This window comes from Urocampus carinirostris, chromosome 5, assembly GCF_059441175.1.
Source record: "Urocampus carinirostris isolate Australia breed hairy pipefish chromosome 5, RoL_Ucar_1.0, whole genome shotgun sequence".
In the NCBI taxonomy this organism is placed as follows: Eukaryota; Metazoa; Chordata; class Actinopteri; order Syngnathiformes; family Syngnathidae; genus Urocampus; species Urocampus carinirostris.
Genome location: NC_142353.1, coordinates 31,810,233 through 31,822,322, shown reverse-complemented (window position 1 = coordinate 31,822,322; position 12,090 = coordinate 31,810,233). Strand labels below are relative to the sequence as shown.

The following is a 12,090-nucleotide window of genomic DNA, read 5'->3' as shown; positions in this document are numbered from 1 at the left end:
ATATTGTTAATTAACATTTTGTTTTGAGGTACTGAGTTACTCGACATGAATATGGTTTATTATAAAAAAAAAGTTCAAAAATGAAGTAGCTTGGACGTTCACTGTAGAAGGAAAAAATACATGCAAATATAATTAAGTAGAATAATACATTTTCTTATTCAAATTATTAGTTCATTTTCTGCATTAAATTATTGTTGGTAATATACTGATTAAAGGGATAACCACAAACCTGTCTTTTTTCATTTTCTCCTTTTATACTTCCTTTTTTTCTTACCTTCTTTATACAACAATAATGATTCGTAATATAATGCATCAAAGCGAGTGAGCTGTTTGAGAGTCGTCTCTCTTTAATGAGTAGAGCCGAAAAAGCTGGTTCTCTAAAAAGAGACGGACTTCCTTTCACTACATAACTACCGCATGAGATCCGAGGCGGCAGATGCATGCGCACAGTAGCATAAACCGCTTGCTTCGATTGCAACGAAAAAAAACGATACCGAGATAGAGGATACCGCGGCTAACTCCATTGACTTGATTGATTTGCCGCGTCGTGATAGTCTGTGTATACCGGATGGTACCCATCATTGACAAATTTGCGTTTTTCCGTACATATTTTCTTGTACGTCGTACACGTCTTAAAATGCATAATAAACGTACTTTGCACGGCAAAAACGTACAGGTTGACAGGTATGCGTATTAAAGCAGAAAAAACAGGCAGGACATGTGGCCCTGGAGGACCGGAGTGCCCAGGTCTGATTTACTGCATGCCAGGGAGATTGAATATACAGCTGTGAAGCCTTTTTCAGCTTGACACAGAAAATGTCCGTCTTAGCTAAGATAGTGGCTAGTCTTATACTGTCTTAAACGCCCACCCACGCAGGGGTGGAGGGGACGGGGGACGCGACTGGGCCTTTTTTAATGTGTTTATGTGAGACTCGGTCTGAACTAGTTCAACCTGGATAATGTGTGCAAGAGTGCCTTTAGATATGGAGGAATACGCAAGGAAGATCTCAGCAACCTGGCGGGTCAGCTATAAAAGTAACCTTTATGTACCTTATCTCCAGGCTCACCAGGCAGTCCTCCTTCACCGGCCTTCCCCGGTGGACCCTGAACCCAAACAAACCCCGACTTAAATCATCGTCCCTCTCATCCACCGTTTGCGTGCTATAACTCACCGAGGGCCCCATCTCCCCCGTTGGCCCGACTGGTCCCGGGGGCCCCGCCGCTCCCTGCAAGACACAAAGGTAGGCCGGGAATTTCAGCATTTGCCGACTTCAGGAAGTGACAGCGGAGGTGGGAAATAAATGTGTGAAAACAAACTAGATGAGGTGTGTGGGCTCGGGGCGCTAAATGAATCAGAGTGGGAAGTGCTTTCAAAATCCCGGTCTTTGTAAGTGATGGAAATGAGCCTGTTGCTATGGCAACGTCGTCAGGCCTACGGTAAGGTTGCTGCTCCGGGTGTAAGATGTTATGAATCATTGTCTCAATACTTGTCTGGTGGTGCCCATTAGACTCAAGTGGAAGAAAATAATGATTTGGCTCACAAAAAAAAGAATAATTTAAAAGTTTGGAATTCACTGTGTTTTACAAATAGTGTAGTTTTTCTCAACACATTAAATAGAAGTCATCTATCTTAAAGGGACGGTGTGTCTTATTTGACCACGAGATGACACTGTATTATGTAGGGAAAATGAAAATGTGTACTAAAAAGCGAAAGTGACTTCTCATTATTTAATGCCCAGCCTTTTTGACGTTTCTGGGTACCCGTAGGAGCAAGATGGCTGACAATTAGGTCAGCTCCCTTTTGTGAGGCTGACCATTTTTTAAAAATGTATGTTTATATGATAAATCATGCAATTTTGCTTGTAATCTAAATTAAAAAAAAATATTTAAAGACGCTAAATAATAGACACTGTACCTTTAAGTAAAGTTTATGTGGTCTTAATATGAACATTTCTTAGCTAAAAAAGGACAGTGTGTATCATTTAGCGTCTCTTAATGATAAAAATAAACTCAGTTTATGAATAAACAACACAATATTAATTTAAATAATGAGCTTAAAATACACGAAGTTATAAAAATGTTTTTTTTTACAAATATGACTAGATTGAGATATTTGCATTTGCGTTTTAGGTCGCACTACCCAACACAGCGATATGTAGTGGTCAAATATTACGAACATAAATATTTTGTTTGTTTGTTGTACATGATTCAATTGTTTGTTTGTTTGTACATGATTCAGATTGAATCGTTTCTTGTACATGATTCAATTGTTTGTTTGTTTGTACATGATTCAAATTGAATCGTTTCTCCGGCGCCGTCACGAATGGCAGCCACTCCAGCAGCTCCCGTGTTATTTTCGATTGTTCTCAGTTATTTTCGATTGTTCTCAGCTTAGGGATGCTGCTGGAAAAGTGAATTTCCCTTCGGGGATGAATAAAGTATCTATTTATCCATCTATCTATCTAACTGTTACGAACAAATCCGATCAACCAAGGTTAAATCATTTTTGGACATATGTACCCGCCCATTGTTTTGTTTTTGAACTAACTAGTGTCTATGATGTAAAAGTGTCATTTTTTTATACCAACAGAAATACCTATAACCCACTGAGCCCCGTAATTCAGTCATATTTTGATTTTTTTTTCTCCCGTTTCCTTCTTCAGTCATCATATATATATATATATATATATATATATATATATACATATATATATATATATATATATATATCTATATCAGCACAGCGCCGCAGTGGTTAGCGCATGTGCGGCACAGTTCATGTCTTGGGAACCTCCTGCGTGGGTTCAAATCTAGCTCCAGACTTATTGTGCGGAGTTTGTATGTTCTCCCCGTGCTTCCGTGGGTTTCCTCCGGGCACTCCGGTTTCCTCCCACATTCCAAAAACGTACATTTCAGGTGAATTGGCCGGTCCAAAGTGTGAGTTGAGTGAGTGAGTGAGTTGTCCAACCAGTTCAGGGTGTCCCCTGCTCACTGCCCGATGATTGCTGGGTTGGGCTCCAGCACCCCCGCGACCCTACTGAGGATAAGCGGTGTAGGTAATGAGATGAGAGATGAGATATATATATATATATATATTACTTCTTAGCTGGGATCACCAACATGGTGCCCTAAAAACACCTGGTTAGCTCACAGACGGCAATGGTTCATTGTAATTTCCTAGGAACTTTGATTTGTAACTGGCATGCGAAATCATTGACAGGATCGGGGTCTTTAATTACACGATGTGTTTGAAAATCAGCTTCTAATTTATCAATGTAATCCACTCCGTACTCATATTCAAGACAGATGTTTTAGTGGTTGAATGAGCCTATTTTAACCCTATTCCTACTGGTGGCCCTTTATTCTAATCGGTAACAGAAAAATAGCTTCAAAATGTTGTTGACCCTGCTTTGTAGAAACAACAACAATGTAAAAAAAAAAGAAACTGGATGAAAATCTGACTCACTACATCTCCAGCAAGTCCTTTGTCCCCTGGAAGGCCAGAGTGGCCTTGTACGCCCTAAAATAAAGCAAAATATTATCAACCCATTTAAAGAAAATGTCTCCTCAGTAATTCTAAGCAGTTAAGTTACTTACTTTAAATCCATTTGGCCCTGCTTCACCAGATTCACCAAGCTTGCCCTGCAACACAATCAGAAAAATAAGTACCTTAGTGCCTAATATATACATTAATTTAAGATATATATGATTTCTTGGTCGTCTGCAGTATACAATGTACAATTTAGGTAACGATTGCCGATTTAATAATACTTGGAAAAAAAGCCAGTTACAAAGGAAAAATTTGAAGGATTTGATCATTACTTTTTGAAAAATATGTAATTATAAAGCTTTTATATTATTCTTATTATTATTACCATCTCATCAAAGCTGCCAAAAATTGAAAATAGTACAAAGAGAACTTTCAGGTTTGGAATTTTTTTCCGAGTAACATTAAGTTGAGACGATGTTATTACTTAAAACAAAGTAGCAATCACTCAAAACTTTATTCTACAATCTTGGTATAAATATTAGTGTTCAATTTTTGTAACAATCAGCGTATTTATAACAATCAAAATTTAGAATAGAAAAATTAATGTTTTTTGTATTATTTTATAGTTTTTATTGACAATGTGTTCATCCAATGAAATGGTGTCGTAAACAGCAGAAGATTCCTAGAATTTGGTCGCTTTTTATTATTGTTATTATTATAATATGTAATATTATGATTAATATTATTGGGTATTGTGTTGAAGTAAGTTTGTAATTTTTATGAATTGATTTTTGCATTTTACTGTTTTACTTTTAGTGTACAAGCAATTTCAGGAGCAAATGATATTTAATTTGTGTTATATTATGTATTAAACCTGGCTAAAATAACCACTCATTTTAAGACCGAGTTCAAATTTTAGTATATGATAGGGCCGCTAAAAATAGTCAAATATAGGGCTACAAATTACTCAGTGAAAAATAAATTTTACACAATAGAAGAGTAAAAAAATCACAAACAGCAACATATTTTTTTTTATTTTCATTTACCTCATCACCCAAGAGGCCCGGCTTTCCTGGCGGACCGTCAGGCCCCTGCACAAATGAAATTCAAATAAGTTTCCCCCAAATGTCCCCATGGAGGAAACAAGCAGCCAAGAGCTGACAAAAAACATGCATTTTCTATTTACAACAAAGAGAGGCCCCGAATGAAGCTCTTCAGATGTTAAAAATAATCACCGACTAATAAATATAAGCGAATAAAAAGAGCTATTTTTCATGCATTTTGAAAGATTTTGTTGACCAAGCCCAGCTTATCCGTGTCCAGTCAAATTTGAAATACAAAGTAATAACATCACCCTGAAAAAAAAATACAAGACTAGTCGTGAAAAACATTCTAAAGGGACAGTGTGTATTATTTGACCATTAGATAACGCTGTGGGCAGCACGGCAGGGCAGTGGTTCGCGTGTGTGTGGCACAGTTTTGAGGTTATGAGATAGAACCTTCCTGTCTATAGTTTGCATGTTCTCCCCATGCATGCGTAGGTTTTCTCCAGGCACTCTGTTTCCTCCCATATCCCACAAAACATCCATGTCAGGTTAATTGGCTGGTCTAAATTGTCACTAGGTGTGAATGAGTGAGTGAGAGAGTGAGTGGTCTGTCTCTGTGTGCCCACAACTTTCTTGGGATCCATTATTTCGGGGAGAAAAAGGAAATTAAACCACCAAAATCTCAATAAAATGAAATATAGTCCCTTTCAATATCAATATTGACAGCACCGATTGATTGAACAGAAAGAGTGGATCGAGCAGCGCTATATCGCCATCTACTGTTGAGGAGCGTAATTGACCTCCTTTTATTTTTCCAAGGCAATGGTCCATGGCCCACTGAAATTAGGTCCTGGCCCACCAGTTGAGAAACACTGCTTTAAATGAAGTCTACATTGTTTTTTTATAATGCTCACCTTTAGTCCAGCCACACCATCTTCTCCCATGACACCATCAGGACCTCTCGGGCCCTCAAGGAAAAAAAATGCAATTATGAATAAAGTTTATAATGGCACAATGTGATGGGAACAAAATTTCGTCTTCCCTGACTGATATGATTTCAGACATTAAGTCACCGAGTCATCCGTTTGGACGTCGTCAACCTTGGGACGGTCGCTTGGTTTAATAAAATATTACAACTTATTCCATGTTTCAGAACCTTAAATGCAGCTTTTGCCACCACATTTTTGAGTTTCTTGGAACTGAGTAAGAAAGTGACAGCCTGGCAAGAAAATGGCTGTCATCGACTTCAATTTATGTATTGAAAATCGCTGTGGCTTTGACTGTTCAAAGATGAAGTATGCTATCTATGGCACGTTTCACCAAACTAGGATCTGTTTTTGACTACTTGTTCACGGAAACTGCAAAGCCAGAATTGTGAAAAGACTATCTCCAACAACAGCTAAAAAAAAAAGAAAAAAGAAAAAAAAGATCCTAACAGTTACTTTGAAGAGAATACTCACTAGAGGTCACTGTAGCTGAGAATGAAGCTGAAGCGAGTGTAGTCAGAGAAGATGCACTACAGAAAACCAAAGGACACCACTTGGACAAATTCAAAAGCCTACGTTTATATATTTTGTGCGCTAGCAAAGATTAATTTTGGCGAGCAGCTTGTGTTATTCCCCAAAAAACAAGCGAGCTGGATACACCCTGAGCAGCTGAAAAGAGCGCAAAGCTGGGGTTGGTCAAAGCTGATGGTCTAATTTCCGCAGCTAGCGGGAGAAGCTAATAAAGAGGCTATGAAATATTGTACAGACGCTCCCCTACTTACGATTATTCGACTTACGAAAAACGGTAGATAGGAACATTTTATTCGAGATGTCGAAAAATATCCAGACATTGCTACAAGTTAGATTTTGTACTGTGTGCACCTTTTTTTCTGAGTACAGGACATTACTGTAGTGCTTCTTTCCGCCACTACCGGCGTGTGGCACTGTGAGAAGTCACCTAGCATCCAAACTGAAGAAGAAATCCGCTTCCTCTTTCTTGTCCGTGTGTAAAAATTCTACTGTACCTCCAGCGCGCTAAAAACTTTGACATTTTTATGTTTAATGTCTCTTACAAAGTGTAAAGAAGAGGCGAGACGTTTCTCTTGAAACGAAAGTGGAATAAAAAAGCTTGATGCGGTTGATAAAATGGTAGGATCATTTTTTTTGGTCCACTTTCTACTGTGGAGGAGGAAGTCGCCTAACTCTTGAAGCCCATCTTCAAAAAGTAAGTTAAACTTAGCTTTTTTTATCTTTATAGAGCATATTACTTCATTCAACTTTTTTTTTTCAGTACAAAACAATACAGGTTACTTATATAAACCTTAAACATAGTTTCCATACAAAATATTGCACTGAAGCAACTTACAATCAATTCAACTTACGAGCGATTGTCCGGGACATGTTCGTAAGTAGGGCAGCGTCTATAACAGCTAACAAGATGTTTTAAGTTTCAGGACACTGAATCAAGAAACTCCGTGATTGAGCTGTTGAAAGTGAGTGACACAAAAAAACGAAAAAAGCTTTACACGGAGAAACTGACACTAACAATGGCAGCGAGCTATAGCCTGCAGCCAGGTCCTAAAATGAATGGCTAATGAAGGAATCAAACAACAAGTTGAAGATGTCAGAATCACAAAACTCAGCGATGTTGGCATGCCTAACCAGCTGACAGTGAAGGTCAAAGCAGAAGCATCTCACAATAACAATAGCAGCTAGCTGTGAGCCACTGCCTGCAGAAAAATGGCTAACCTGAGTTGCTAGAGAGGGAAACAGTGGGGCAAAAAGTCAAAGATGACTGAATCATGGGATTTAGCAACGTCCGCTTACACGAGTAGCTTAGCATGAGTAGCTTAGCATGATTAGTGACACTGAAGAACTAAGCAAGCTTTATTAACACGGAGCAGCTGACAATACCAATAACGGCACGCCATAGCCAGGTCCTAAAATGAATGGCTAATGAAGGAATCAAACAAAAAGTTGTCAGAATCACAAAACTCAGCGACATTGGCATGCCTAATCAGCTGACAGTGAAGGACAAAGCAGGAACAGCTAACAATAACAATAGCAGCTAGCTGTGAGCCTCAGCCAGCTGTCAAGTGTCCAGCATGAATGGCTAGAGAAGGAAACAGAGGGGGAAAAAATCAAATATGACAGAATTAAGGGGCTTGTTGGAGGGCGGATGACACTGCCGGACAAAGCAGAAGCATCTAACAATAACAATAGCAGCTAGCTGTGAGCCCCTGCTTGCAGAAAAAAATGCTAAAATGAGTGGCTAGAGAAGGAAACAATGGAAAAAAATAAACATGACTGTATTATGTGGCTCAGCGATGTACACTCGCACAAGTATCTTTGCACGACAAGTGACACTGAAGGACAAAGCGAGTTGTATTTACATAGAACAGCTAACAATAGCAAGGAGGAATAGCCTGCAGCGAAGTGGCTTACATGAATTGCTAAAGAAGGAAATAGGAGAAAACAAATCAAACATGACTGAATTACGGGACTCAGCGACGTCCGCTCGCAAAAGCAAGTTTGGAGGGCGAGTGACACTGCCGGACAAAGCAAAGGCATCTAATAATAACAATAACATCTAGCTGTGAGCCACTGCTTGCAGAAAAATTGCTAACATGAGTGGCTAGAGAAGGAAACAGTAGGGGAAAAAAGTCAAAGATGACTGAATCACGGGTCTCAGCTACGTCTGCTTGCATGTGTAGCTTTGCTCGACGAGTGACACTGAAGGATGAAGCAAGTTTTATTTACATAGCCTCCAGCGAAGTGGCTTATATGAATGGCTAAAGAAGAAAACGTGAGAAAAAAAGTCAAATAAGCCAGAATTACAGTACTCACTATACAAATGATTTTCAGCCATTTTGAAAGCGCCCTTGTGAAACCATTATATCCTTGTTATGTATTCACAAACCCAGAATCTTCTTGTTTTTATTGTTAGAAAGACCAGAACTGATTCACTCTAAAAAAAATGTCTTACCATTGTGGCTCTCAACCTAGAAGTTAAACAAACATCGGAAGGAAAAAAGTCTGTCCTCCTTCACCATCTAAGTAGACTGTTAGTGAGTTAACTCGGCTTTAGTGGATGAGTTAATTAGGATTTTCATCAAGCAGGCTATTAAGAAGAAGGGCGTTTTGATCCTATTTTCCTCGGACCGGGTATAACAAATAATATGGCTAACGGACATTATTACATTTGCAATATCAGGGGAGGGATGTTAGAGTCATTTATGAAATGAAATGCTTTCATTATAAGTGCTGGATCGTCCGTTCGGCCTGCCCGTCTCGCTCATTAGATCAGTCGAATTACGGCAAAGTCAATAAACTTCTCTAAACGTAGTTCTTGTATTTTCCACTTACATTTCTAACATAGGGCTGTCAAACCCTTCAGAGTTCAGGAGCGCATGGTAGAAAAAAGCACTCTCGCAGGGGCCGGACTAGAAGATTAAAGAGAAAGAAAGGGAGGAAAAAGAAAGAGAGGCGAAGAAAGTAAAAGAGAAATATTGAGAGAGAGAAGAGAGAGAAGTATGAGAGAAAGAGTGACAGAAAGAAACAGAAAGAGAGGAAGAAATGCAGAGACAGTGAGACAAAAAAGAAAGAAATAGACAGAGGGTGAGATAGAAAAAGATGAAATAAGAATTAGAGACATAGAAAGAAAGAGACAAAAAGAGAGAGTGAGAGAAAAAGAGTAAGCAAAAGAGAGACACAAGTAAATAAGAAGGAATGAGAGAGGGAAACACAAAGAAAGAAAAAGAAAGAAAGAAAGAACACATTGGAAAAAGAAATAAAGAATAGGATGGATAAATAAAGAAAGAAAGATAAATATTAGGAAAGAGAGAAACAAACACTAGGAAAGAGAGAAACAAACACTAGGAAAGAGAAAGAAAGGCTAGGAAAGGGAAAAGGAAAAAAAGAGTAGGAAAGAGAAATATAGAAAGAAAGAAAATGAAAGAAAGAAACAATATGAAAGAACAGGAAAGATGAAGAAAGAAAGAATAGAAAAGAGAAAGAAAGAATAAGAAAGAGAAATAATGGAAGAATAGGAAGGACAAAGAAAGAAAGAAAAAAAGAAAGAAAGAAATAATTGAAAAAGAAAGAAAGAAAGAATGAGAAGGAAAAAGAAAAAGAAAAGGACAGAGAAAGCGTAGGAAAGAAAAACACAGAGTAGAAAAGAGAACGAAACAGAGTATGAAAGAAACAAAGAGTGGGAGAAAGAAACAAAGTAAGAAATAGTATAAAAAAAGGGAGAAAGTAAAAAAGAGGAAGAAATAATTAGGGAGAGCAAAGAATAAAGAGATTGTTCAAAAAAGAGTGAAAGAAAAAAAACAAGAAAGAGAGGCTGAGAAAGAAAAAGAAAAACAATGAGAGAGAGAGAGGAAATCATCAGAAAAAGAGAGAAACACCTACAGTTGTTGTAGGAGTGACACATGGCTTTGGCGACATCCAGTGGACAAACTTAAAACTGCAGGTCGTTTGGCTCTTTTTATTTCTCTTGCGCTTCTCAGCATTGTCTCAGAAGCCACAATTCAATCTGTTGGCGGGACTGATCCGGCCCGCGGGCCGTATGTCGGACCCAGCTACCATAGTATGTATTGGCACTCGCTTCAAGTCAATATCCCGTAAAATCTACATATAAAGTTAGTTACCTCCACACCTTTGGGTCCTCTGCTGCCATCTGATCCCCTTAAGCCAGGAGGCCCCTAAAAACAACAATAAACAGTAGCCTTAGTGGGAAAACCCGAAATTATTTGGCAACTAGTCAAGGGTTACCCCAAATGTATTTCAGACTCGCTCGACTTACAGTTTACAATTCCTTTGATTGCTCTTGATGCCAGGGTTGGTTTATTTTCACAATTCTTGCACACTTTTTTTATTTTTATTTAAAAATATTTTAACTAGTGTCACTTTTTGCCAATCATTTTGCTGTTCTTTGATTTCCATTCCTTTTTAAGGGTTTATCCGATTCTTCTAATGGAAGACAGGGGTGGGCAAACTAAGGCATGCAGCCCAGATGTGGCACATAAGGCTTTTTAATCCGTCCCCCCGAATGAAAATAGTAAAAATATGACAGTATGTATATTAGTAAATAAAATACTACTAATAGGTAAACAGAAAATGTAAAACCAGTTTTATTCCGACGTGTGTCTACAATAAAAGTACTAGTACAGAACTACTAAAAATGCTACAAAACTATATATCAAATTAAGTGTTTAAAACAGGGCCCTAATATATTATGTGGCTTCAATTCGGAAAGGATAAAATAATTCCATTCCTATCTCACTGGCCGCACTCAGTTTGTCCAGCTGAAATCCTTCACCTCAAAGCCCTCCCTAGTCACCACAGGTGTACCCCAGGGATCTGTCTTAGGTCCTCTTCTCTTCATCGTCTACCTCTTGCCTCTTGGTCATATCCTCCGCAAATTTAATATCCACTTTCACTGCTTTGCTGATGACACCCAACTCTACCTCTCCTGCAAACCAAACTCCATACTCCCACCTCCCTCCCTCACCTCTTGCCTTTCCGAACTCAAAACATGGTTCACAACAAACTTTCTTAAATTAAATGCCAATAAAACAGAATTCCTCCTTCTTGGCACCAAATCCACTTTATCCAAAGTAAACAACTTCTCTCTCAACATCGACAGCTCCTTAGTGTCCCCCTCCCCCCAGGTCAAGAGTCTGGGTTTCATCCTGGATAGCATGCTTACCTTCCACTCACATATCAACACCATCACCCGCACTGCTTATTTCCACCTCCGCAATATTACCAGACTCCGCCCTTCCCTCACCCCCCGCACTACTGCTATTCTCGTCCACAGTCTTGTCACATCCCGCCTTGACTACTGCAATGCTCTCCTCTTCGGCCTTCCTCAAAAGTCCCTCCATAAAATTCAGCTGGTTCAAAACGCCTCTGCTCGCATCATCACAAAAACATCTTCCCAGCAGCACATCACCCCCGTTCTCCAACAGCTACACTGGCTTCCTGTTCAGCATCGCATCAGCTACAAACTCATCTTATATACATATATGGCCATTCACAACCTGGCTCCTCCCTACCTGTCCGACCTTCTCCAGGTGCACGTCCCCACTCGCTCCCTCAGATCCTCGTCCTCCCTCCGACTGTCAGTGCCCCCTGCCCATCTGAGCACCATGGGAGCCAGAGCCTTCAGTCGCGCTGCTCCCAAGCTTTGGAACAATCTACCTCCGGACCTCCAAAACTGCACACCTCTCTCCACTTTTAAGTCCCGTCTAAAAACACACCTGTTCAGGACTGCCTACAACACATAGCTTCTCCATTTCTTATGTTTTTATGATTTTATGTCTTGTTTTTATTTATTATTTCGTTTACAACTTTTTAAATTGTATTTTTTCTTTCATTGTTTGTACAGTGTCCTTGGGTGGCCTGAAAGGCGCTTTTAAATAAAATGCATTATTATTATTATTATTATTAAATACTACAGAAATACAAAAAAAAATGTGACGTCAGTAATACTGTAATACAAAAATACGACTACCTAAATACAACTACAGTAATACTACAGAAATCCTAAGGTTACTGCAGA

General features: G+C 39.0%; 1 protein-coding gene across 1 annotated transcript in view; it reads right to left on the bottom strand.

The window, feature by feature from the left end:
* Positions 1 to 12,090, bottom strand: part of LOC148366049 (uncharacterized) — a 153,000-nt gene that overhangs the window by 36,200 nt on the left and 104,710 nt on the right. The window contains exons 27-33 of the mRNA XM_088334992.1: positions 10,175 to 10,228; positions 5,451 to 5,504; positions 4,537 to 4,581; positions 3,598 to 3,642; positions 3,467 to 3,520; positions 1,173 to 1,226; positions 1,051 to 1,104 (exon numbers count right to left, since the gene is read on the bottom strand). Coding sequence (XP_088191118.1) covers positions 1,051 to 1,104; positions 1,173 to 1,226; positions 3,467 to 3,520; positions 3,598 to 3,642; positions 4,537 to 4,581; positions 5,451 to 5,504; positions 10,175 to 10,228 — 360 coding nt within the window. The remainder of the gene's footprint in view (positions 1 to 1,050; positions 1,105 to 1,172; positions 1,227 to 3,466; positions 3,521 to 3,597; positions 3,643 to 4,536; positions 4,582 to 5,450; positions 5,505 to 10,174; positions 10,229 to 12,090) is intronic.